The 25,809-nt window shown below is 44.2% G+C and overlaps 3 protein-coding genes across 10 annotated transcripts in view; 1 reads left to right on the top strand and 2 right to left on the bottom strand.

The window, feature by feature from the left end:
• The window catches only part of HAGH (hydroxyacylglutathione hydrolase), a 29,057-nt gene extending 15,448 nt beyond the window's left edge, over nt 1–13,609 (bottom strand). Inside the window, exons 1-2 of one of the 2 annotated variants that reach the window (XM_046665407.1) lie at nt 13,156–13,609; nt 1,019–1,194 (exon numbers count right to left, since the gene is read on the bottom strand). In XM_046665407.1, the coding sequence (XP_046521363.1) occupies nt 1,019–1,141 (123 nt within the window). In that variant the 5' untranslated portion in view covers nt 1,142–1,194; nt 13,156–13,609. Of the gene's footprint in view, nt 1–1,018; nt 1,195–4,555; nt 4,734–13,155 lie in introns of those variants that run through there. The other variant, XM_046665406.1, reaches the window with a different exon arrangement.
• FAHD1 (fumarylacetoacetate hydrolase domain containing 1) lies at nt 4,880–19,775 on the top strand. 4 transcript variants are annotated; one of them, XM_046665409.1, is made up of 3 exons: nt 4,880–5,589; nt 10,176–10,335; nt 18,754–19,775. In XM_046665409.1, the coding sequence occupies exons 1-3, from the start codon at nt 5,121–5,123 to the stop codon at nt 18,818–18,820; spliced, it is 696 nt and encodes a 231-aa protein (XP_046521365.1). In that variant the 5' UTR covers nt 4,880–5,120; the 3' UTR covers nt 18,821–19,775. The 4 variants fall into 4 exon arrangements, with proteins under 4 accessions (XP_046521365.1, XP_046521367.1, XP_046521368.1 ...); XM_046665411.1 differs by having other exon boundaries at nt 18,764–19,775; XM_046665412.1 differs by lacking the exon at nt 10,176–10,335 and having other exon boundaries at nt 18,764–19,773.
• The window catches only part of MEIOB (meiosis specific with OB-fold), a 29,013-nt gene continuing 16,873 nt past the window's right edge, over nt 13,670–25,809 (bottom strand). For 3 of the 4 annotated variants that reach the window (XM_046665404.1, XM_046665403.1, XM_046665402.1), the window contains exons 10-14: nt 22,153–22,254; nt 19,794–19,947; nt 17,059–17,242; nt 16,250–16,336; nt 13,670–14,147 (exon numbers count right to left, since the gene is read on the bottom strand). In XM_046665404.1, the coding sequence (XP_046521360.1) occupies nt 14,037–14,147; nt 16,250–16,336; nt 17,059–17,242; nt 19,794–19,947; nt 22,153–22,254 (638 nt within the window). In that variant the 3' untranslated portion in view covers nt 13,670–14,036. The remainder of the gene's footprint in view (nt 14,148–16,249; nt 16,337–17,058; nt 17,243–19,793; nt 19,948–22,152; nt 22,255–25,809) is intronic. The other variant, XM_046665405.1, reaches the window with a different exon arrangement.

A 25,809-nucleotide genomic window follows, 5' to 3' on the forward strand; every position in this document is an offset into this window, starting at 1 on the left:
CTGGCCTGCAGGTTGGGGGTACCCAGTGGAAGCCAGGATGTGCCAGGCCCCGTCCTGACACTGCCAACTCTCCCAGACTCCAGGAGAGCAGGGTGAAGGTGGCCTTTTTCTCTCTTGATCCACTTGGCAGCTCAGTCCCATCCACAACCTCTCCAAACCCCTCCAGCCAAGGCCACCACCCCTAGAGGCAGCGCCAAGGGGCAGGAAGCCTCCAGAAGAGAGGACCATGCCAAGGAGGGCTCCCGCTTCACCAGACCTGCAGACTTTACAGATGGAGCCCTTTTCTCTCCACACCAAAGCCTTTGGCCAACTCCACCCCTCTCACTGGCCCTTTGACCCAATAACAGAGTATCTGGACACTAGTTTGTTTTTTGTTTGTTTACTTGTTTGAGGAAGATCAGCCCTGCGCTAACATCTGCTGCCAATCCTCCTCTTTTTGCCGAGGAAGATTGGCCCTGAGCTAATATCGATGCCCATCTTCCTCTACTTTATGGGATGCCTACCACAGCATGGCGTGCCAAGTTGTGCTACGTCCACACCCGGGATCTGAACTGGCGAACCCTGGGCCACTGAAGCGGAATGCGCGCACTTAACCGCTGCACCACTGGGCTCGCCCCAACTAGTCTGTTTTTTAAAAACCAAACGGATCAATTTCTTTTTTTTTCCTTAAAGATTAGCACATGAGCTAACATCTGTTGCCAATCTTCATTTTTTTCCTTCTTCTTCTCCCCAAAGACCCCCAGTACATAATTGTATATTCTAGTTGTGAGTGCCTCTGGCTGTGCCATGCTGGACACCACCTCAGCGTGGCCTAATGAGCGGTGCCACGTCCACACCCAGGATCCGAACTGGCGAGACCCTGGGCTGCTGCCGAGGAGCATGCAAACTTAACCATTCGGCCACGGGGCCGGCCCCCAAACGGATTAATTTCTGACTAGCTTTGGCCAAGTGGCAAGGACACCATGGTTATCAAACCCATCAGGGGATGAAGAAGTGGTGCTGGGGCCACACCTCCCACCTTCTGAGGCTGCACTGGGTCCACAATGGCGGCCTCCTTGGTGTCATCATCGATGATCAGGTACATGTAGTTGTCGGTTAGGGCAGGCAGTAACTCGACCTTCATGCTGCCCTCTTCCACCATCAAGCTCTTCCTTACTTCCGCCTGACGGAGAACGCTTCCCAGAAAGGCTGCACCTGCAGACAGAATGCAGCTTCCGTCAGTGTCTGCATGAGGCCACACAGGGCTCAGACTCCAAAACAAGCCCTGAGACCAGCAGTACAGGTATCCTGGGGACTCGCTATCCCCAGGGATGTGCCATCCCAGGGATGCGACATGGTGAGCATCCAAGTATGAGGCTTGCCATGCCAAATTTTCTAAGTTCCTTTGATAGAGAATATTCTCATTTAACCACATCTGTAAGGAAAATACAGAAAGTGATTGGTGTTCACATTCATGGAAATCAGCTCTTTCAGACTTATGATCCTTATTTTCTTTTTCTTTTCTTTCTTTTTTTTTGGTGAGGAAGATTGGCTCTGAGCTAACATCTGTGCCAATCTTCCTCCATTTTGTATGTGGGACGCTGCCAAAGCATGGCTTGACGAATGGTGTGTAGGTCCACACCTGGGATCTGAACCTGCGAACCCTGACAGGGAGCATGCGAACTTAACCACTACGCCACCAGGCCAGTCCCATTTCTTTTCTTTGCTTCTTTGTTTTTAAAAGATTGGCACCTGAGCTAACATCTGTTGACAAACTTCTCTTTTTTCCTTCTTCTCCCCAAAGCCCCCCAGTACATAGTTGTAGGTCCTTCTGGTTGTGTTATGTGGGATGCCGCCTCAGCACGGCTTGATGAGCAGTGCTATGTCCATGCCCAGGATCTGAACTGGCAAAACCCTGGGCCTCTGAAGCAGAGTGCATGAACTTAACCACTATGCCACCAGGCCAGCCCCAGTTCTTTTCTTTTTTTTTCTTTTTTTGTTTTTGTTTTGGTTTTTTTTTGAGGAAGATTAGCCCTGAGCTAACATCTGCTGCCAATCCTCCTCTTTTTGCTGAGAAAGACTGGCCCTGAACATCTGTTCCCTCTACCTTATAGGTGGCATGCCTGCCACAGCATGGCTTGGCAAGCAGTGTGTAGGTCCACACCCAGGATCCAAACAGGCGAACCCCGAGCCACCGAAGAGGAACGTGAGAACTTAACTGCTGCATCAGCAGGCCGGCCCCCCATTTGTTTTCTTTTTTGAGGGTCCTAAGAGGACAGAAGTGCCAGCTTGTGGCTGTGATTCAAACCGCTGTCAGATGTGACCACTGCCAGTCCTGGGGTGTCCACAGCCAACTCAGAGAAAAGCCATGAAGAGAGGAACCTAAAGTGAAATTCCCACCTGGGGCACTTCCCCTCAGCACGCTGCTGCCTCTCCAAGCTGACAGTCTGAGTCATGCGCAGTTACTCACACTCCTTCTCAGGCCTCCAGCCAGAGAAGAAAACAACATTCACTTTCGAATGGCAGGAACTGGAAATCTGGATAATGCACAAAACCCAGCAAGGTCTGAGAAACGGGAGAGTTGGCCATAATTGTTCTAGATTCGAGCGTGCAGGATATAGAATCACCATCCAACTTAGCCAAAGGACCTGCAGGGTGGGCCAGGAGTGACTGAAGACCAAAAGCACCTCCACCCAGCAGACAGGTGCTGAATTATTTTCAACAACGAAGCTGCTATTCAATCTAAAAATTCACGGAGGCTCCCACAATGCTTTAAGTCTTGGTGTGAAAGGGATTAAAAACACAAAAGGTGACAAAGGACGGCCATGAAATTCTGGGGTAGGTGCTGGGATGGGGGCCTCTCCCAAAAGGGATCTTGAAAGCGGGCAGCACTGAATGACTGACAGACAGACCACACCTCCAGGGGCCGTCTAATGTGAAATTCAACCTTATTTGCCATGGCCAGAGAAACTGCCTGAATTGTAGCTTTAATGATTACACAAAGATATCCAATTCCTCCTTTTCCTTGACAGCCAGCTGGGCATTTTCCAGGCCCTTCTCCTCGTGCACAGCAAAACAGTTTTGTCTGTTCAAGTTTCTGTGATAGTCCACCCCTCTAAGCCTCCTCACTATCTGAGCGCAAGGAGGACTACAGGGCAGAGTGTGTAGGGTGGGAGTGGGTGGGAGGAGAGTAGAAGGATTAAAACAGAACCCTGCCCATCTAGGGGCATCCTCCTCAAAGAGGGGCCCCGTTCCTGTGTTTCCCAGGAGAACATCACAGCATGGCCCCAGGGAAGGAAACACTGTTGACAGCGGGTGCTCAGGCTTCTTAAGGTGCCACGAGAGCCTTGTGACCTGGGGAAGGTGCAGTTATTTCTGTCGGCACCACTAGAATCCTTAATCCTTTTCCAAAAATTCCATCACCTAGCCCAGCACTGCCTGAGAAATGCTCCCAGCTCACTGGTTTGAAACTGTGATCTGAATAAGCAGAGGGCACAGAGCCGTTTTGCTGGGCTTCTCTTGAACTGGGCCCGTCCTTTTGCACGGCGTCAAATGGCTGGGGTCCCGTCTGAAGCAGGCAGCCACGTTCTTGCCAGTAGGGATGCGGTCCCACTTACACTGCTGTCTGACTCCTGACACAAAAACTTAGCCCTGAGACTTTGATGTGTGTCCCTCAATGGAAAAAAACAGGCTCTTTCCTTAGTAACGGTGACACATTACCCACTCCAGAACCTTGACCGCTTTCAGCGAGATCTGAGCATGGCCAAGGATGGCTTCATTGCTGGCTCCATCTCCCTACCTAGTGCCCTGTGGCCACTTAGCTTCCTGCCAACCCGTCCTCCCAAAGACCCAGGGTAACCTGCTGCCCCTATGGCCACATCAGCCAGATAAGATACCAGAAAACAGGGACAAGGTGCAAAATCAGGGTGACAATACCCCTAACAAAGTGGACGGACCCTGGCGGCTGGAAGTGCGGCCATCGCAAGCCAGCGTGTCCGGCGCCTGTCATTTTAGAGGCGTGGACGGAGACAGGCCCGGGGAGGCCCAGGGTCCCATAGCTCCCAGGACCCAGTCTGGGCGGAACCTGAGCACCGCTCCAGGGTTCCGTCCCTTGTCCCCACTTCAGAATTACGTGCCCCAGGTTTTGCTTGTGAGCCAAAGCTCAGGTGAAAAGACGCGGCTGACTTGGCGGGGCACCGACGCAGCACCCCGCGGCCTTCGGACACCGTCCCTCCGCCCGGGGCGGGGCCCTCTGTCTTCAGCCCTCTCTGAGCGTCTGAATTGACCGCGCCGAGGCTGCCCGCCGCGGAGACGGTGGCAACCCCGTGTCGATGAAGACAGCGTCAGCCGCGGGGCCGCGACTCCCCGCCGCCCCCACCAGCGCGGGCCCAACGCCCGGCCGCGGCCGCCGGCGCCTCTGGAACCCTCGGGCGCGGCCGCCTAACCGTCACCCCGGCACGACGCCGGCCAGGACCCTCGGGCCGGGCGGCTCGCCGTGCCCCCGCCGGCCGGGCCCCGCGCCCCCGGCCCCCGTCAGGTCCGCCCCTCGGCGCCCTGGCCCGCCCAGCCCACCTACCCAGGCCGCGGCGGGCGCAGACGGCTCCCAGCGCTGCGAAGCTCCGGCGGCCCAGCAGCCGGCGGCCCAGCACCATGACCAGAGCGGCGGGCAGGCGGCTGCGCGAGGGGCGGGCGGGCGCACGCTGGCGCCGCGGCCAATCAGCGCCCGCGCCCGCGCCCATGCCCTCCGCCCACCCCGCCCCCCGGCCAATCCGCGCCCGACTCGCGCCCCCGCCCCAGTCGCGGCCCAATCAGCGCTCGCGTCCAAACCCGTGCCCCTCCCCCGCCCGGCTGCGGCGGGCCTGAGGGTTGGCTGCGAGGTGGGCGGCGGCGGCGGCGGCGAGCCCGAGCCCCCGCCTCTCCTGGGGCACTAGGCCAGCGTCCGGAGGCCGCGCCGCCCCGAGGCAGCCCCTGGACAGGAGCCCAGGAGGCCGAGCGCTGCGACCTCCCGGCACCGGCGGAGCGGAACGGGCCGTCGCGGACGGGACAGCGCTCCGAGGTAGTTGGTCCTCTCCGGGGAGCCATAGGCGTCAGGTGACCGGCTCAGCAAGGTCCGTGTGACTCCAGGGCGCCCGGCAGGAGCCATGGCAGCCTCCAGGCCGCTGTCCCGCTTCTGGGAGTGGGGGAAGAACATCGTGTGCGTCGGCAGGAACTACGCGGACCACGCCAGGGAGATGCAGAGCGCCGTGCCGAGCGAGCCCGTGCTCTTCCTGAAGCCGTCCACCGCCTACGCCCCCGAGGGCTCGCCGGTCCTCATGCCTGCCTACAGCCGCAACCTTCACCACGAGCTCGAGCTGGCCGTGGTGATGGGCAGGCGCGGTCGCGCCGTCCCGGAGGCCGCGGCCATGGACTACGTGGCGGGCTATGCCCTGTGCCTGGACATGACCGCCAGGGACGTGCAGGACGAGTGCAAGAAGAAAGGACTGCCCTGGACTCTGGCCAAGAGCTTCACGGGCTCCTGCCCCGTCAGCGCGTTCGTGCCCAAAGAGAAGATCCCTGACCCTCACAACCTGAAGCTCTGGCTCAAGGTCAACGGCGAACTCAGGCAGGAGGGTGAGACATCCGCCATGATCTTTTCCATCCCCTACATCATCAGCTACGTTTCTAAGATAATGACCTTGGAAGAAGGAGATATCATCTTGACTGGGACACCAAAGGGAGTAGGGCCTGTTAAAGAAAACGATGAGATACAGGCTGGCATACACGGGGTCGTCAGTATGAGATTTAAGGTGGAAAGGCCAGAATACTGAGTCTATGCAAAGCACCCTAACTTCTTAGGTTTCAGGAGAAAAGGGAGCAAGACAGAAGCAAGCCAGAAGCAAGCATAGGTTATTAAATGTGACAATCATTTAATTAAAAAAATCTTTAAAAATGATTGGATCGCTATGCTTCAACTCAAGGAAGATAGACCCTCCAATTAAAAAGTGATTTAGAAGAGCTGGGCCAGAAATGGAAATGAGAAATGCTGTCTTCCAGGAAACAATCAGAATAAAGTATTTATGATGCTTCCAAAGTGGAGAATTTATGAGGCCAAGTGTTCAGAAGATTTACTCGCCTTTCCTAAAACTGGACTGGCTAAGACTTTTCAGTGAGTCATTCTAAGCTCAGTAGTTCAAGATTTAAAATCTGCAAAGGAAGCTGAAAAGAGTGTTTCATCAGTGTTTCCCAAATTTCTGTGATCATGAAAATCAGCTGGAGATATTTATAAAAATAAAAATTTCCAAATTACTGGCACATCCCAGGCCCAATGTATTAATTAATGGGATGGAATTCATCTCCAGCATTCCAAATGATTCTTAACACAGAAATGTGGAAAAACACTACTCCACATAATCAGTGAATTAAAGCTGTATTTAATAAGTGAACAATTAGTGAAGACCTCACTCATTTACTTAGGGTGTGTACCCTCACCCACAGATTCTGAGTTTGGGAGATAATTTTGAAACTATTGTTTTCCAAATAAATATGCTGTCTTTTGTGTGGCCTAAAAGTGTCCTGACCCCCCGCCCCCGCAGCCAGTGGTGGTTAGTAGGGACAATTGCTCGTTAAAGGACATCAGACCTTGGTCATGGACCTTTGGCCTGTTAGCACTGCGCTCTATTAACAGTTAATCAGCTCTCTACCTCCTGACCAGAGATAAGGAGGCTTCAGGGAAATTGAATGACTTTTGCTGTCACCTGCTCCCTTCTCTGATGCAAAGCGAGTGCCTGGGGGAGTGCTGCAGGCTTAGGCACGGGCTCCTGCTGTTAGTGCAAACAGAAGGCATCTGCTGGCCCCTTGAAGAAGCCAGAGAACATCTGATTTAGTAACAATAGTTAACATCTCTTGACCACTTAGTGCTACTAGACACTATGCCAAGAGCTTGTCGTGTATTATTTAACCTTCGACAAAGCTGTGAGGTTGGTATTATTACTGCCATCCCTGTTACACAGATGAAGACACAGATTCAGACACTAGCCAGCCTGGCTCTACAGGCACTCAGCTGAGTGGCAGAGCCACTGAGATGGAACCCAGCTATCCCAAGAACAGAACCTGAAGTCTTGACCACAATGCAGGCTGCATCTTTTAAGTAGATATATTAAAAGATTCATCCCACAACTAGAAGGACCTGCAACTAAGATATACGACTGTGTACAGGGGGGGGTTGGGGAGATAAAGCAGGAAAAAAAAAAAAGATTGGCAACAGTTGTTAGCCCAGGTGCCAATCCTTAAAATAAAAAAAGAAAGATTCAAATGTTCAGGTATTATGCAACCCCCACATTTAAATTATAATTTATTATGAGGAAGTGCTATAATTGGATTTGTTTATAAAATGTCATGCTATCTTCTTTTATATTTTAATAAGATTTCTTCTTTAAAATGCTTAAGCAATACATGTTTATTACAGGAGAGTCAGAAAATAGGGATAAGCAAAAAAACGAAACACTCAAAATTTCATCCACCCAGAGACAGCCAGAGTTAAGCATTTAGTGCACATTCTTCCAAGTCTATGGATGTAATTGTAATTTTTTAAATAGAATTTCCTCATACCATACACTTTTCTAACATGCTTCCTCTCCCCCCGCCCCAAAGCCCCAGTACATAGTTGTATATCCTAGTTGTAAGTTGTTCTAGTTCTGCTATGTGGGATGCTGCCACAGCACGGCCTGACAAGAGGTGTATAGGTCCGTGCCCAGGATGCGAAACGGCAAACCCTGGGTCACTAAAGTGGAGCACGTGAACTTAACCACTCAGCCATGGGGCCGGCCCCTCTAACCTGCTTTTTTCACTGTATGTTGTGTGTCTTTCCATGTCAGTTGGCATGTCAGTACATTTCTGCAGTACTGTTTTCAGTGATTGCATAAGATTCTGAAAGTCAGTCCTCTATGATGCGGGGTCGGTGAGCCGAGGAGTCGAAAGAAAGATTTCTTAGACTCTCAAGATCTGGCAGTAGTGCTCTTTTATTTAGAGAATAGTATAGAATAGCATGGGGACAGGACCCATGGGCAGTCAGAGCTTCTGCTGCCGCCGCTTCTGCTGCCCCCGCTGGCATGGGGACAGAGCCCATGGGCAGGCAGAGCCACTGCTGCTGCCCCCGCTGGCATGGGGACAGGACCCATGGGCAGGCAGAGCTGGTGCGTGGGGACAGGACCCACGGGCAGTCAGAGCTCCTGCTGCTGCCCCGAGTTGAGGGTTAGGGCTAATTTTATAAGGCATAGGTATATGAGTCATCTCTTTACAAGACAAAGGAAAGAACATGAAAAAAAGTTAAAATGGTATCAGTGCAGGTGGGGTCTGGTCGTTGGGTGATCCCATGACTTTTAGACAAGAATCAAATCGGATTAAGTAAAGGTCAGAAGCCACCACCCTAAGTCAGTTACATGAGATTGCCAGGCAGCAACCAACTTAAGTTCTTGCCTTCCCCATTAAGAGCTTCTAGAGATAAGACCATTCCCCCTTCTTCCTGGCACAGAGAGGGAGGCATCTTCACAGATAGAGGTTTCCCTTAGAAATGTAAATGTTTCCCAACAAAGGGGCAAACAAATTCCACTCCTTGGAGCCTGAATCTCATCTGTAGTTTTAAAACTAACCAGCCTAAAAATCCTCATCATAAGCCATTTTAAAATTAAGCAGCCTAAAAATCCTCATCACTCTATATTTGGCCACTGAGATTGTTTCTAATTATTTGCTAGTAGAATTGGCACATTTGTAGTTATTTCCTTTGACTGGGTTCCCATAAGCGGAAGAGTTGAATCAAGGTTGTGCTCATGTTGAAAGTGTATTAATCTAGCTAGCAGATACAAGGTTTAGCTGAGACAAGCCTACCAAGCTGACAGACTTGAAAGCAAGCTAAAGGTCTAAGGCAGGAGCCATGTTCACATGTACCCTCCTTGGGTGGCGCAAGCCAGCAGCCAGAGAGTGTACAGTGCCCCTGAGGTCAGTGTTCACCACAGTGGTGCCACAAGCTTTGCCACAAACAGCTGACATCAGCATTGCAGGTGTAGCACACAAAGTCCTTGGCTGCAAGAATAAAAACCTAGAGGGGGCCGGCCCTATGGCCAAGTGGTTAAGTTCGCACACACCACTGAGGTGGCCCAGGGTTTCACTGGTTCAGCTCCTGGGCACGGACATGGCACCACTCATCAGGCCACACTGAGGCGGCGTCCCACATGCCACAACTAGAAGGACCCACAACTAAAATATACAACTATGTACTGGGGGGATCTGGGGAGAAAAAGCAGAAAGAAAAAAAAAAAGAAGATTGGCAACAGTTGTTAACTCAGGTGCCAATCTTTAAAAAAAAAAAAAAACTAGAAACACCAATTCTCACAATTCCTGATGCTAAAATCACAGTAATCCTAATACTCAGAAGGTATGTTTCCCCCCCAATTTTTTATTTTGAACAAATTTAAATCTATTATAAAGTTGAAAGACTAATACAATGAACTCCATATACTTTTGGCTAGATCCAACAATGGTTAATGTTTGCTATGTCTGTTCTCTCTCTCTCTCTATACACACACACTTGTTGTGGAAAACTGAAACTGGAAGTGAGTTGCAGAAACACTCTACCCTTTCAGGATGCATCTCCTAAGAATAAGGACATCTTCCTATATAGCCACAATACTATTATCATAACTTAAGAAAATAATCCATAATATATTAGTCCACACAGAGTATACAGCTTGACTTCTGTTCTTTTGGCCTTTTTAAAAAAAATTATTATTGTTCATTGGGCTTTTATAAAAAATGAATATTCTACATCCACTTAGTATACTATAAACATCTTTCCAGATCAGTGAATATAGATTTTCATAATCTTTTTTTTTTTTTTTTTGGAGGAAGATTGGCCCTGAGCTAACATCTGTTGCCAATCTTCCTCTTTTTGTTCGCGGAAGATCGTCGCTGAGCTAACACCTGTGCCAATCTTCCTCTACTTTGTGTGTGGGACACCGCCACAGCATGGCTTGATGAGTGGTGTGTAAGTCCACACCTGGGATCTGAACACATGAACCCTGCGCCTCTGAAGTGGAGTGCGTGAACTTAATCACTATGCCACTGGGCCAGCCCCTTATAATCACTTTTAATGGCTGTGTCTTAGATCAGGTACCCCAAAAGCAGAGCTTAAGCTGGGGACTCTTGTTCTTGTGACTTGTTAGGAGTGCTCTCAGGAGAAAAGAAGTGGAGAGGAAGCAGAAAGAGCAGAAAGCAAACAAAGAATGTGGTCTCAGAGCTGGAGATGAGCTTCTGTCTGCTGACCATCCCAAGGGGATGTCATTGCCGGAATCTGCTCCTCCACCCCTCTGGTAACTTCCCCAGGTAACTCTCTGATCTGCATAAAAGCCCAGGGGTAGGTGTGCACCTGCAAGTAAAGAAGATCTAGGTAGGGCCCAGCATTCCCCTATAGGTTGCGTAGGTTTCAAATGCTTTGCTACTAGAAACAACGATGCAAGGAACATCATCCATACACATTCTGGCACTTATTTCCTTAGGAAGAGTCTTGGAAGTGAAATTGATTTGTTCAATGTTTGCACTTTAAAACTTTGATACTTTTTGCCAAATAGCCCTGGGGAAAAGATGCACTATTTGTACTTGACAAGAGTGTTTAAGAAGACATTTTTAGGGGCCAGGCTGGTGGAGCAGCAGCTAAGTTCACACATTCTATTTCAGCAGCCCGGAGGATCCCGGGCATGGACCTATACACCGCTTGTCAAGCCATGCTGTGGCAGGCATCCCACATATAAAAAAGAGGAAGATGGGCACAGATGTTAGCTCAGGGCCAGTCTTCCTCAAAAAAAAAAAAAAAAGAAAAAAGAAAAAAAATACCTTTTTACACACACCCTAGCCAACACTGGGCATCATCATGGTTACAATTGTTTGAGTTTGAGTTTCTCTGATTAATGGTGAAGTGGACATCTTTTCATACGTTTATACTCAGTTATCTTTTTAACAAGACTATTGGGCACATTTTTGGTGTAAATGTTATGTAGTACCTTTGGTTTCAGAGAAGTTTTATATTTCCTTTCAATAAAGGGAAAGAGTAAAGTAATTACAAGTGTAATGATATACTAAAAAAAAGATTCAAACTATAAAAGCAGAATCGAATTCATAGAACGAAAATATTGCCAAATATGAGAGCCAATGGAATTGCTATGCCTCAACATTTACGAAATAACTGACACTCACTGATCATGTACCCAGTGCATGAGTCTAAGCACTTTACACACATTAGCTTATTTAGTCTTCACAGTCGCCAAGTGAAGTTGGCATTGTCATCCCATTTACACAAGGGGAAGCACAAATTGAGAAGCTCAGAGCTGGAGCCCATCCTGGAGCAGCAGACGGGTTTGAGCCTGCAGCCCCTCCGACTCCACCTCCTCTAGCTGGACCTTCATGTCCCATCTATAAAACGGGCAAAATAATAGTACTTGTATAAATCAGGTAATATTAGTAAAGTGCTTATGACCATTGTCTGTCACATAAAAGCACTCAATGTTAGCTATTTATATTATTGCAGCAATTTCATGTCTAGAAACTTGTCCCGAAGCAATAATTAAGAATGTGGACAAAGACTTAGCTATAGCTGTCATTTATAACAGCAAAAATCAGAAACACCTTAAATGTCAAACCATATTGGATTGATTACATTCACTATCCTATAATCATATAATGAAATGACAGGTGAAAATTATGTTAGAATATTTAATGATATGAACTTTATTATAAATTAAGTGTAAAAGCATTATAGTGTAACTTGTATTTGTAAATTATATGTGTTTTTAATTCTTTGTTATATTTTGTAAATTAGATGTTTTAACATAGAAAGGTGGATAGGTAGATGATTCAGTCAGGAGAGACGTATACAAAAAATGTGGGATGCTTGTACACGCATATTCATAGCAGCTATGACTGTCTAATCACAATAGTCAAGAGGTGGAAGCAGCCCAAATGTCCATCAACAGATGAATGGATAAATGTATATTGTGTTTCTGCCACGTGCAGAGGACTGAACAAAAAAACTCACCAAAGCAGAATTAGGAAAGGAAAATCTTATTGAAATGAATTACTAATAGACGATTAGGAAAAATCACAGTCACCAAACTCTTTATATAAAGCAATATAAAACCTGTAGAGCAAAGATGCCAGGATCATGAGAAAAGCAGCACCTGGAGAGGACTAGGGAAATGCAGATTCCTGACGTGGGGTGCATGGCAGGGCAGGTGAAAGGGGAGTGCGTATTTTGTGTTGATGGTGGGGGATGCTTCTGTCTTTTACTGCTTTGAGTGGCTGCATTCTGGCTAATCTACAACCAAATTTTAGATCTCAAACAATTTGTAATCTCCATTTCATAAATGTGTAGGTTAAGCTTTGTGGAGCACCTCCGATTCAGCATGGTTTGACAGCTAGCCCTGTGGATTCCTACATCATGAGAGGAAATAAGCAATCGGGGTGTCCTCCAGCGAGGGGTATGGGGTCTCCCTAGTTAAATGCTGGTGGTCCCCAAGGTAGCAGTGAGGAGGTCATTCAGAGCTCTCTGCCGCCCACTGGGGCTGTGGCTGGGGAACACCGGATGTGCCTATGAGCCTACTTTGAGAATGCCCGATTTATGAAGCTGAAGCCAGTGGTGAAACAGCCAGAGCCGCTGTGGCCCACGGACTGTAGGAGCCCAGACAGCTGGCTCTGGCACCCTTGGCCCAGGTGTTGATGCTTTGGTCAGGGCACCAAGAGACCTGGCACACAGCACCTGACACACCATCTGAGCCAAGCGTCCTTCCTGTCTCCTGCGCTGTTGGACACCTACACTTCTCTCTCCTCCCCAGCCTGACCCCTCCCCGCTCCCCCCTCCACTACTCTCCCTCTTTCCTTCCTGTCCACCCTCCCAACTCACCTTGCTTAACACACCCATTCCCCTCCCCAAGGGAGAAAGGAAGGAAGCTCCTCATCAGGCACACTTGCTGTTTGCACAAGTAGGTCAAATCCTTCATTACCTCGTTTATTACCACAATTTGGACAAAGCAGGAGTCAGCTCATATCCCTCCCTCCTCCATGGCTGCATATGATAAAAGCCAGAGAAAACATGGCTAACAAGATAAGTTTATCTCCCAATATCAGCTTTATAAAAGAGTTTCATATACTTACTTTTTTTTCTTTTTTTGTGTTTTCCACTTCTGTGGTGGGTGAAATGCAGCCTTTGAAGTGCCAGACCCAAAATACGTTAGCCAAACCTCCCAGACTGTGGGTCAGTGCTGACTGTAGCGGTGGGTCTGCGCCATGCAGCAAGTAACTCAGAATGTGTAGAGCTGAACAGAGTGCTTTGGGGCTACTGCAAAGACAAGTGGGGTGGAAGGCGGGCCACCGTCCTTCTGTCAAGAGCGAGTCTCCCACCCTCCCAAGTTCCTGAGACTCGGCACCCTCATATAACGTTTTGAAGTTGGTCTCCTCCCAGTTGATTCAGACTCCTAAATGTCAGCCTGAGTCGGCAAGCCTTCACAAGCACCGGGTAGCTCCGTGTCATCAGAGAAGGGAAGGGATTAGAAGAGCTCTACAGTGTTCAAAGCAATTGCACAATATCGCCCACGGACTTCTGCTGTTCCCACACGGCGCCAAGAGAGTCCCTCATCCCTCTGAGCCATTGCCAAGCTCGAGGTAAGTCGTTTTTAGAGGTTCTGATCTTTCTCCCAGGAAACCAGACAAAGAGGGAAGGGGCTAAGAAAAGAAATCATTCATATCGATGAGAAAGATGAAATTTGTTTATTAATTCATGCAAACATTTTCCAACTTGGGAAGAGAGAGGGCAAAGCCAGTAGAAAAAGCCTTCTAAGAAATGAGCTCAGATGAGAGATATTTTAAGACTTAACCCCAAACCAACTCCAGGAGGAAACATAATAAAAATTTACAGAAATATTTTTACCACATTTGAACAAAATACAAATTTATCCATAATTTTCAAACTCATTTTCCACTTTAAAGGAAGTTAAAACTCTTATTCTTTTCCAGAGTTTAAAGAATGATATCTGGTCTTAAATATTTCTTTGTCCAGACAAGTTCCTACTTGCCTCAATAGGATCTGCAAGCTTACACGAAAGCACACTAATTCTCAATCCACCCCTTGCTCTGTGTGATAAAAAAAACTGCAGGGAGAAAAAGAGAGACAGTTTTAAAAATGACTTTGTAGGTAAAGTTGAAAGCCAATGACCACAAATAGAGAACTGCAATGAGCTTTGTTTACAGACGTGAACATAAACTTCAATTAAAGTTCTAAGAGGATGGAAAGAGTTCCAGTCCCAGGCAGAGTTTGGTAGAGAAATTACAGATCTGGCTTCTGACAGTGATTTTGTAAAGATCCATGTCATTTTTTTCATGACCTTTCTCTCTGGTGGGAAAGTTGATATTTCCAACCCAACATGTAGAAAAAAGGGCTTAAGGTGTGTTCAAACTACCAGTTGTGAGAGGCGTTAACCTGTAGCAGTAACATAATCTATTAGACTACCAGGATGCAGTGATGCAGTTTACTCATAATAATGTCTTATTTTTTATAATTTACAAAGCACTTTCACCAACATTTTATTTAACATGAAGTGTGAAGGACACATCAACTAGCCATTTTAATTTCCTGTATTAATTAATAAATTGAGTTAAATCTTTGACATATGTTCACTTTATTTTTGTATAAAAGTTATGGTTTGACCTTTTTGGAAATTATTCTTTAACACCAATATCAGACTTACAAGGACTTGTATTAACATCACCATGCATTTTAAACATTAAAATGAATACCTTGCTTTGAAATCCCTCTAGATGAACCATTTAAAGTAGTTCATTGTTTTTAACTGAAATATGATATATATATGCATAAAAAGTCCAATCTATATGGGAATACTTTGTTTTTATCATATTAGCAGAGCAATGTAAGTTCAGATATGCTTGAGGCCACAAGGGAAGGAAGCCACTGGAAAAGGGGAAAACCTGCTTATGAGGCTGAGATGGAGTAGCTGCAGTCTTCTTCCTGAAAGACTCTTTCAGGATATCCATGAGATCAAAACTATTGTCATAATACTACTAAGATGTTGTTTGCCTTTGCTACTCTCCTTCTTTCACCAGAGCGCATTGTAGTTTTCTAGAGGTTACACGACGTGAGATGACATCATTGCTTTGACCACTAATGGAATCTGTGTTCATGAATATGTTTTAAATTTTTCTCAGTGTTAAGTTCTGGTACAGTAAATATCAACAGATATAACTCATTTAAACAAGAGCTTGAAAATTTTTAAGAGTGTGAAGGAGAAAATGTTTGAGAACCAGGGAAGGAAATAATGTAGGCTGCAGCCCTTTCTCACCTGTAACCTGGGCCAAGTAGCAACATTTCTTGGTCCCGTTTTCCTCACTTGCAAAACAAAGGGGTTTGTCACACTCCCCGTTTCACACCTTTGTCACTAAGATTCTGTGGTCCTCCAACACTGAAGCGCTGCTCAGGCTGCAGGACTCTGCTCTCGTCAGAGCTGTGGCCACAGAACTTGAGAGGCTTAGAGAAGTCACGTACCTCCCGAGAGTCACGTAGGCTGAGAAGTGGTAGAATTGGGACTCAAACCTGAGTCTGCCTCTCTCCAGCATCTAAGCATTTAACTACGCTATTGTACACTGCCCACTGAAGAGCGGGGCACTGCCACATGGCTGGGGTGGGGGACAAGGCGTCGACTCCAAAGCCTGGCGCTTTGCCTTGGAGTTAACATTAGTGGATATTTTCTTTGTTGATCTATTTCCTTGGTGACATTTCTTTCTTTCTTTCTTTCTTTTTTTTTTTTGAGGAAGATTAGCCCTGAGCTAACTTCTGCCAATCCTCTTCTTTTTGCTGAGGAAGTCTGGCCCTGAGCTAACATCCATGCTCATCTTCCTCTACCTTATATGTGGGACACCTACCACAGTATGGCGTGCCAAGTAGTGCCATGTCCGCACCTGGGATCTGAACACACGAACCCCGGGCCAGCGAAGCGGAATGTGAGCACTTAACTGCTGTGCCACTGGGCTGGCCCTCCTTGGTGTCATTTCTAACTCCTTCATACTATATGAAAAAACATGATTACTTCCATTGTTTCTACAGTAGGCAAATCCTTATGCACATCTGAGAATCAGGCATTATTAAAAATAACGAATTCCCTCATTTATTAGGGCATACTCTTGGATTTCCTTATTGTTTCAACATATAGAATAACATAGTACTATAAAATACACTAACTTTCAAATAAATTTTGCTTCTTTCCAAAAGAAATTGCCACTTTAGTGCTGTTTTCTGTGCATCCGTCATTGCAAGAAACTCATTTACCTGGTTAAAAAAAAATCAAACAAATATTTCCAAAGATAACTCATCTTGACAACAATGTGATACTTAGATTTGCTCACTAGAAATGAGTTTTTATTCACAGAAATTACAGCTCAATCCTCTCAATGGAGGAGATATGGCCTTGCTCTAAATGCAATCTCTGAAACCACTCAGGCGCCTCAGCATAGAAAGCTCCCTTAACAAAGTAGAAACCTCTTGGAACTACGCTTTAACGGTCAACTTCATGAGCTGGTTCTAACAACAAAAAACGAGTACCTACCATCAAGTATGCAAGCTAATCTCTAAGGATCCGCTGCCTCCCTGTAGCAGCAGACTGAGGAGAAAATGCGTGGCTGATTTTGTACAGCGGGGTAGGTGAAATATCACCAAACCCTCCTTAGGAAGGAGCCGCCTCATAATCAACGTCTCCAATGTGTTATTCTACCCACTGTTACTTGACTACATAAAATATCATTTTATTCTCCACTGTGGCCAAGTGCCTCCATTGTTATCCCTAATAGTTAATATTAACTATGATTTTAATATACAATACGTAATTATTTGTTCATTAAAGCAACGTGTGTTTAAATCAAGATCGATTTTTCCCAGACCTCTTTATTAATGAATTAATTTCTATCAAATATTCACCAAAATAACCTATCTTCTGGGGGAAGAGAACTCAATTTGGAAATATTTCTAAACATGCTTCCCTTTTTGCTATTTACCGTGCAGCCCAAGGTCTCCTCAGCAACGCTTCCCGTGAGACTACAGGAATGGAGGGTACCTGTGTGATCAGTAAGATCAATTAGCATGTCGAAGCTGAGAAAAACAGATCTGAATTTGGAAGAATCTTTGTTGCAAGTTGTACAAGTGCTGGATGCTTCATTTACAATGTAACCGCAGCCTGAACTGAAAAGAAACAAAGACAGTGGTAAAATGTGATCTCTAGCAGAAGAATTATCATTTCAAAGTCTGAGTCAGCAGTGGAACACTTTCAGAGTAAGCAGTTACAGAGCGCTCAGCACTGAGCAGGACACAAGACAGACATACAAAATGAGGAATAATACAAATCAATACGACATGCTTTTTATGCAATCAGCCTCATTTTCAGCATTCGTGCTTCCTCTGAAACGGAGCTAAGCCAGTCCCCTCACCATCCTGCCTCCTGCCTTTCCCTCTGCTGACGTGCTTGCCCATGCCCAGGCTCATTTCCCCGCTAGGGCCTTCCTTTCTTGCACCTCAGTGCTCCCCCTTCCATTCTCTGAGCAGCTGCAGAACTTTGACTTCAGCCCTGACTTACAGCGTGTCACATCCTATTCCTTGCTATCGCCAGTACGTCTGTCTTCTCTTCCCGGCTCAGAGTTCTGTGGGTGGGAATCGTGTTTTGTGCCTAGAGAGCCTAGGCTCCATGAATGCTTGTTTGATGGTCCTGTGCTAGCTCTTCTGTGCATCTACAGAAAAACGCCAAAGTTGGGTGGGTTTCACACCTTAAATGCTGTTAGTACTGCTAGTGACACATTCTACTCTTAAGTGGTAATCACACGCTATTCCATATTTTTGAAATAGGCCTTACTTACTTTAGCCTATTTAAATAGGAAGACTAATTCAACTTTCTCAAGTAGAGGGAATGATCTGAAGACAGTGGTTTCTTGTCTAAACACTGCAGTTTTGTGTGTATGAGTGTGTGTGTGAGGCAGACTGGCCTTGAGCTAACATCTGTTGCCAATCTTTCTCTTTTTGCTCGAGGAAGGTTGTCACTGAGCTAACATCTGTGCCAATCTTCTTCCATTTTATGTGGGATGCCGCCACAGTGTGGCTTGACAAGTGGTGCTGGGTCACGCCTGGGATCCAAACCTGTGAACCCCAGGCCAGGAAAGCAGAATGCAGAAACTTAACCACTACACCACTGAGCTGGCCCCCACAGATCAGTTTTTAAGCGAATTTTAGATGCTTTTCCTCAGATATAAATACTAAAGATGTAGGAAAAAATAAGGAGGACAATAACATTTTTTAATTTTTGAAAAATATTTTTCAAAAAATAAACACCTGCCTTGCACAATACCTCTACATTAGTTTTTTCAACTTTAATATCAAATCATAAATGTTTTAAAAATCCACAGGCTAATATCTTGACTGTGGTGGTAGATACACAAACCTATGCATGTGATAAAACTATATGGAATTTAATATACATATACACACAAATGATGCAAGTCAGTCTGGGGAAATTTGAATAAGATCAGTGGATTGAATTAATGTCAATATCTTGGCTGCAAGGTGATACTATAGTTTCGCAAAATGTTACCACTGGGGGAAACTGGACAAAGTGCACATGGGATCTCTCTATATTATTGTAACCAGGAAGCCAGGCAAAGAAAGGGGTACTGAAGATCTGATCAAATCTAACATTACCTGTTGAGTGTTTTGCAGACAAAAAGTTTCAGGAAGAGCCTAACCACAGAAGGTTCCCACAAGCAAGCCAGCTGAAGCCAGTTCTAGCGGCCTCAAACTGCTCTGAAATAAACTAAAGTGAACTGTTCCATTGTAATCTCATTAACACCTTAAACTCTCCTCCTGTGGGAGGGGCAAAGCAGCATTTTTAGATCATGCTACGTATGCATGCATGCTACACATTCGCCTTCAAAGAACATGGCTGTTAGGCGATAAACCCCCATCTCCTGCCTTTTCCTTAACTGAATATTCATGAACTACACTCTGATCTAACAATAAAAGGACACCTCAAACCCTTGTTCAGGGAGGCACTGCTTTGGGAAAATATTCCCGATGTTCTCCATCGCTTGTGCAAGTAATAAACCTTTCTTCACCTACTTCTGCCTTGGCTGTGCTTTTTGTCTCCGCGCTCACCAAGAGGCGAACCAACTGAGTTTGGTTACATTGTTTCTTACAATGCCATCTAAATCTAAAACTATGTCAATAAAAATTTTAATTACAAAATCCATATGGAAACTTTCACAATAACATTTTAGATCTTTCCTGCCAAGCATCTTAAATCTACTAGGCTTACTTTTCTATGCAAGTAGATACTAACTTCGACCTAGGAGAGGTTAGAAATCATATTCATCATGCAGTTGAAAATAATTTTTAAAAATGCTGTCACTAGTATTGCTATAGGGCATGGCAACCAAATCAGTTTTCTAATACATTATAAAACAATTTGCCAGTCCAGTTAAAAGTTTCTGGCAGTATTATATCCTTATATTTGAGGACTGTAGAAACACAGTAAATTAAATTTTATTTTAAAAGGCAATTATAATCTTTGAATCTAAATAGGTTGCCATGGAACTTCATTATGGGTTATCTATTTATACATTTCTCTCAAATACATAACCACTCATGTTAAAGAACAGCTCTAACTTTTATAGAGCTTAAAATTTATTAAAAATAGTCACTTTTTATTTCTTACAAGAATGAATTTGGTAAAAGTAATTTGGCTTCTTACCATCTATTTCGAACTACTTTTGTGGTTTCATCATCAATGTTCAATGTAGAAATGTAAGCATAAAGAATGCCATAGAGAGGATCAGCTTTCCCTTCATTCTTCAAAGCTTTTACCTTTAATTGTTCAACTGTATAGACATCAACTATTGTATTTACTAGAAATAAAAATAAAAAGAAGTTATTACAGTTCTATATATATATTCTAAGACCTCCAAAAGATTATATCCAAATAGAAAAGCTACAAAGTTCAAATGAGAACATGTACTAGCTTAAGTAACAAAAAAAATTATTATATTTGCTATATTAAAACTGATATAAGTACACATAAGCCAAAAAATGAAAAGAATGAGAAATTAGTCTTCATTAAAATGAATAATTTCTAGTCATCAGAAGATACCATTAAAAGAGTGAAAAGGCAAGCCATTGAGTGGGAGATGCTAGCGATCTACAAAGAGACAAAGGACTCATATCCAGAATATCTAAAGAATTCTGAAAATCAATAAGAAAAAGGCAGTCAATTCAATTTTTTAAACGGGGAAGAGACTTTTAAAAGCACTTTAGAGGGGCCAGCCTCATGGCCTGGTGGTTAAGTTTGGTGTGCTCCACTTCGGTGGCCCAGGTTTGAATTCTAGGCACAGACTACACCACTCATCGGTGACCATGCTGTGGCAGTGACCCACATACAAAATAGAGGAAGAGTGGCATGGATGTTAGCTAAGAGCCAATCTTGCTCAGCAAAAAAAAGGAGGATTGGCAGTGAATGTTAGCTCAGGGCTAATCTTCCTCAAAAAAAAGAAAACCTATAAAACTAAAAACAATAGCCTATTAGTCATTTTTATTTTTCTTAATTTTAGAGGAATCTGAAGGTGCAAATATTACTTGGGTCAGAAAACTTTTAACAGCAGTTGCCCAGTTCCTTCAGCGCTTCACTGGTTTCTTTTCTTGCTATCTAGTATATAAAATTTAATTTTCTTCAATAAAAAGTATAGTTGTTTGTATCTATTTACTTATCATTTATTTTCATTCTTTATCTTGCTGTTAGTACATGTGCACTGGAAGACGGATTGGATGATGTTCAAAAAATAACACTTTATTTCTGGTCTGTTTGTTGTATTTACTTTTCTTATACTGAACACTATCATTTTAAATAAAAATAATGAAAGCTTTAAAGAAAATATGATAGTTTTATCCTGAAATATTTAATCAATTTCAACCTATAAATTTTTCATGGGAAGAATGAGCATTTTAAAAGACATAGCAACTCATTTTTGCCTATAACCAAACTTAATCATAAAAGTTTCCACAGTGACATAAAAGAAAGAGAAACTTAAGTACTACTTTTGTGATTACTTTGATATGACCCATTGATCAGGAAAAATTTCTCCAAACAAACACAATAGTCCTGAGTAGCCTTGAGAAGGCTGTAGGCATTGTTGTCGTTGTCCCCGATTCAGGGTTGAATGATGGGCAGGGACTGAGATATGTTCTGGCAAATCCACCTCACAGCCCAGTGAACGCTTCTGCGTTTCCTGGAAGTCTCCTGACACGGCGTTTTCCACAAATGACCCGACATTTAAAAAAGGCTTCCAAAGTAACAATAACAGCTTAATCTGAACTCTAATAAACAATACAATTTCTAGCTTGTTCCTTCTTGTTAGGCAAATAGATAATTCTAATTTTGACCCAGTCGTGTTTTTTTCTATCAATGGTTGCTACTGAAAGGAAATGTGTTAAACATCCCCCACAAAAGCAACAACAAAGTTCTTCTTTTACAAGGTGACTTGCAGAAGAAGTATTTCACACTTAATTCAATTGTTACTCTCTTGAGATGAATTAGGTGTCATGTATGATGAGGCAGTATTTCGTCTCCTAGGACCAGGTTACAGAACATGCCTTCAGGGAGTGACCTAAGACTTCCCTGGGCTCCTCTTCACTCTCCCGAGGGTCTAGCATCAGCCACAGGTGGCAACAAACAGCATCCCTTTTAGAGTCAAGCCTCAACCTGGGCTGCATGGATTTAGGGGCTGTGAACCCATGACATTTTATGCAAAATTCTATGTGTGGGTACAGCTACTTTTCTGGGGAGGGGGTCATTAGCTCTCATCAGATTGTCAAAAGGTTCTATGAGCCTCCAGAAGTTTTAAACTACCTTTTAAAAAGTGGAAATACAGCAGTTACATAATAAGAATATAGTATACTAAGAATATAGTATCTTTTACTATATATTTTAATATAACATCTTTTACTATTATTCTTATGTAATAAGAACATAGTATCTTTTGTTTTACTATGTACGACAAAATTTTACAGGCCCAATCTCGGCCTTTTAAAAATTCAAATAATATTTAAAGGTCACTTACAATTTATGGATTCTTTCAAATAACTGTCAATTTCATCATCCAGAGGATTTGTTTCTTTATTTTCTCTTATAAAATTCAATAGGATGTTAGCTTCTGGTGTATCTTAAATTGAAAATGCATTATAAGTAAAAAGCAAACTGATTACTTTTTAAATCATTGTAAATGATCCAAAATTATTTTTAATGGTAAAAAGTGAAGACATGGAAGAATACAATCAAACAGAATATTACACAGCCATTAACAATGTGACATAGTGCTCTACTAACATGGACAGATGTACACGAGATATTGTTAGTGTAAAAAGCAGCTTACAAAACTCTGTGGTACAACTCTTTCAGTTAAAAAAAGGTATAAATGAAAAATTATCTGGAAGAATATATATTAAAGAAATGATTCTCTTATAAGATGGTGAATTTATAGGTGATCTTTGTTTTTCTTTTTATGCTTTTACATATTTTCTGAATTTTATATGGATTTCTTTTTTAATCAGAAAAAAAATTTTTAAGTTATTTGAAAGGCTTGTTCCTCAATTTGGGATATGAATATTCTCAGGAATAATGAGATGATATGCCAGAAAGCAAGAACGTAATTTTGAAAAAAGGCTCTCCCATGACTCTGACACTCCAACCTCAATCCCCAACCTCCAGCACTTGATGGTCTTTCAGCCCTCCCCTACCCACCCCAGCTTTCCACAAATCGTCCTGACCACGCTTGGACCCCTGGCTCTCTGGGGAAGAGTTAGGGCTTTCTTCCTCCTTGTCCCATCACACCCCAAGTCTTAGCACTGTCTCTTCTTTCTCATAACTAGACTGAAATCCCTCATCAGCATGGGTTTTGCCTTTTCATTTCTGTATTTCCAGTATCCAATATAGTGACTATCCTTCCAGCCATCTGAGCATCCATCCACTCGTGTACTTCCTCATTCCAGAAAGTATTTAAGTTATCTCAGTACTTGGCAAACAAAGGCCTTCAATAAATATTTGTAAATTAATGAGTGAATGAGCGAACGCTTTTGAGACACTGACAGTATTGCTGCCCATCAGATGGGAGCAGATGCTGGAGTGGGGCCACAGAAATCTAACCAACCAGCTTCCCGGGATGAAAGCTGGTAGGAAGGGTAGGGTGCAGGCACTGCAGTAAAGATCCCTACCGAAAACAGGGTCATCCAGGACTGTCTGCAGGGGGCAGAAATTCTGCCTTCCCTGTCTGATGAACTTTCCCTGGGCAGACAAAGCTATAAGGAAGCCTGGACATCCTGGCTAGGATGAAAGCTTAAACCATTAAGAGGTTCTTAATTTCTACATGCAGGTGTAGCCCAGGAAATTAGAAATACAGCTAATTTAAACAAGCACACTGAAATTTATGCACCCTTATAAGCAGTCTCCTTCAAATTCGTCTCCTTGAGAAATAAGGCATTTACTCCAATTATGTTGGCACTACTCAAAAATAACCTTCTCCTTTGAATCTGCTTTCAGAGCCAAATGTACAACACCCTTTGACTCTGTCTCATTAACTTAGTCTTGAGGTCTTGATACAATTACTACTGTCAAACTGGATAACCTTTTCCACCAGACAAATCCAACTGTGTTTTAGAAATTTTCCCAGACCAAATTTACCCTTAAAGGATACAGATTTTCTATCATAGATAGTATTAATAAATTATTAAAAATAAGAAAGCATAGTATCCTCTTCAAAATAAAAAAAGGGCCAGCCCCATGGTGTACTGGTTAAGTTTGGCACCCTCCGCTTTGGTGGCCTGGGGTTCTCAGGTTTGGATCCCAGGCATGGACCTACACACCGCTCATCAGCCATGCCATGGCAGTGACCAACATACAAAATAGAGGAAGACTGGCACAGGGCGAATCTTCCTCACCAAAAAAAAAAAAGGAATTGAAGAGTGGCACTCTTGTCCTAAGTGGTGAGAACAGACCACGGTTGTATCACCATCAATTTACAACAAAGCAGCCAGAGTGATCCTTTTAAAACTTAGATAATGTCATTGCCCTGCTCCCCCTTCCTACAGAGTAAAAGCCAACACCCTTTTATTAGCCTGTAAGGTTTCTTGATCGCCACCATTTCTTCTCTGACCTTTACTCTCCCTCCTGTCGGTGCTCTATCAACTCCAGCCACACTGGCCTCGTTGCTGTTCCTCCCACACGCAGGCACACTCCAGCCTCAGGACCTTTGCACTGGCTGTTCCCTCTGCCTGGAGCACTCTTTCCTGTGGTTAACCCCCTCACTGCCTCATCATGTCTTTGCTCAAATGTCGCTCTCCCAGTGAGGCTACCTGACCACCCTACACCCACCGTGGCACCCTGGACCCTCCTGGCTCTGCTCCTCTTTTTCTTCTCAAGTATTTCATAATTCACAGATGTGTTATCTTTACTGTTTATTGTCTGTCTCTCTCCTGCTAGAATGTGAGTTGCACAAGGCGGAGATATCTGTGCTTTGTTGTCGGACTCCAGAACAGTGCCCAGCACACAGCATGTCCTCGGCAGATGTGAGCTGAACCAAGAACAAATCAGTGCGTGTCACATAACCTCTCAAGACACTGCTTTCAAGGAGACAACACTCCTGTGAGGGATGTGCAAGATCCAGTGTATTTATATAAAAAAGAGTCCTTATTTTACGTTCTATCTCATGGTAATTCCACTTTTAAAAATTCTTATAACGGTTTGGTCAAAGACGTAAGATCGCTTTATAATTCTCAGTCACTGTAGATGCTTTGCTTTGAGCAGTAGAGCGAGCTTACGTTTAAAATGACACACTACTACGTTTGTATCTCCTTGAGACTGCGAAGGATGAGTCCATTTCTGGGACATCGGCACTCTCCTGCAGCGTTGGCCCGATCTTTCTATCTGCACTACAGAGCACTCTGAGGACGTTTAAGGGCACCAAGCCCTCACCTCCCCAGGTCCTGCGCCCCTGACTCACGCTGGATAAGCTGTAACTCCTTTCAGCAAGCACTCCAGGGGGCCTGCTGGGCGTTCAATTTACAGTTATGAATTAATGACACTACATATGTTCTCAGTGCTCTAGCACTAAGTTATTTGAATGTAGTGAAACTGATTTTATTATTTTTTTTAAAATATTGGCACCTGAGCTAACAACTGTTGCCAATCTTCTTCTTCTTCTTTTTTTTTCTCTTTTTCTCCCCAAAACCCCCCAGTACATATTGTATATTCTAGTTGTGGGTCCTTTTAGTTGTGGCATGTGGGACACCACCTCAACATGGCCTGATGAGCGGTGCCATTTCCACGTCCAGGATCCGAACTGGTGAAACCCTGGGCCGCAGAAGCAGAGCATGAGAACTTAACCACTCGGCCACAGGGCCAGCCCCTGATTTTATTTTGAAATAGTCAACAATTTAAGTTTTCCAATCAATACCATTGATCTCTCAAAAATCATCACAAGGGATGATGCTTGAAAAATGAGTCTGATTTTTCATTTCTTTACTAAAGATATCAAAGATAAATATAGCTCATTGTAAATTTTAAAAAGTCACATAAAGCAATTTTTCACTTTCAATTCAAATGAAATCCAAGCTTCATTTTCTTTTCTTTCTTTTTCTTTTTTTTTGTGTGTGTGAGGAAGATTGACCCTGAGCTAACATCTGTTGTCAATCTTCCTCTTTTTGCATGAGGAAGATTGTTGCTG

The sequence above is a fragment of the Equus quagga genome, chromosome 7, assembly GCF_021613505.1.
Source record: "Equus quagga isolate Etosha38 chromosome 7, UCLA_HA_Equagga_1.0, whole genome shotgun sequence".
NCBI classification, from domain to species: domain Eukaryota; kingdom Metazoa; phylum Chordata; class Mammalia; order Perissodactyla; family Equidae; genus Equus; species Equus quagga.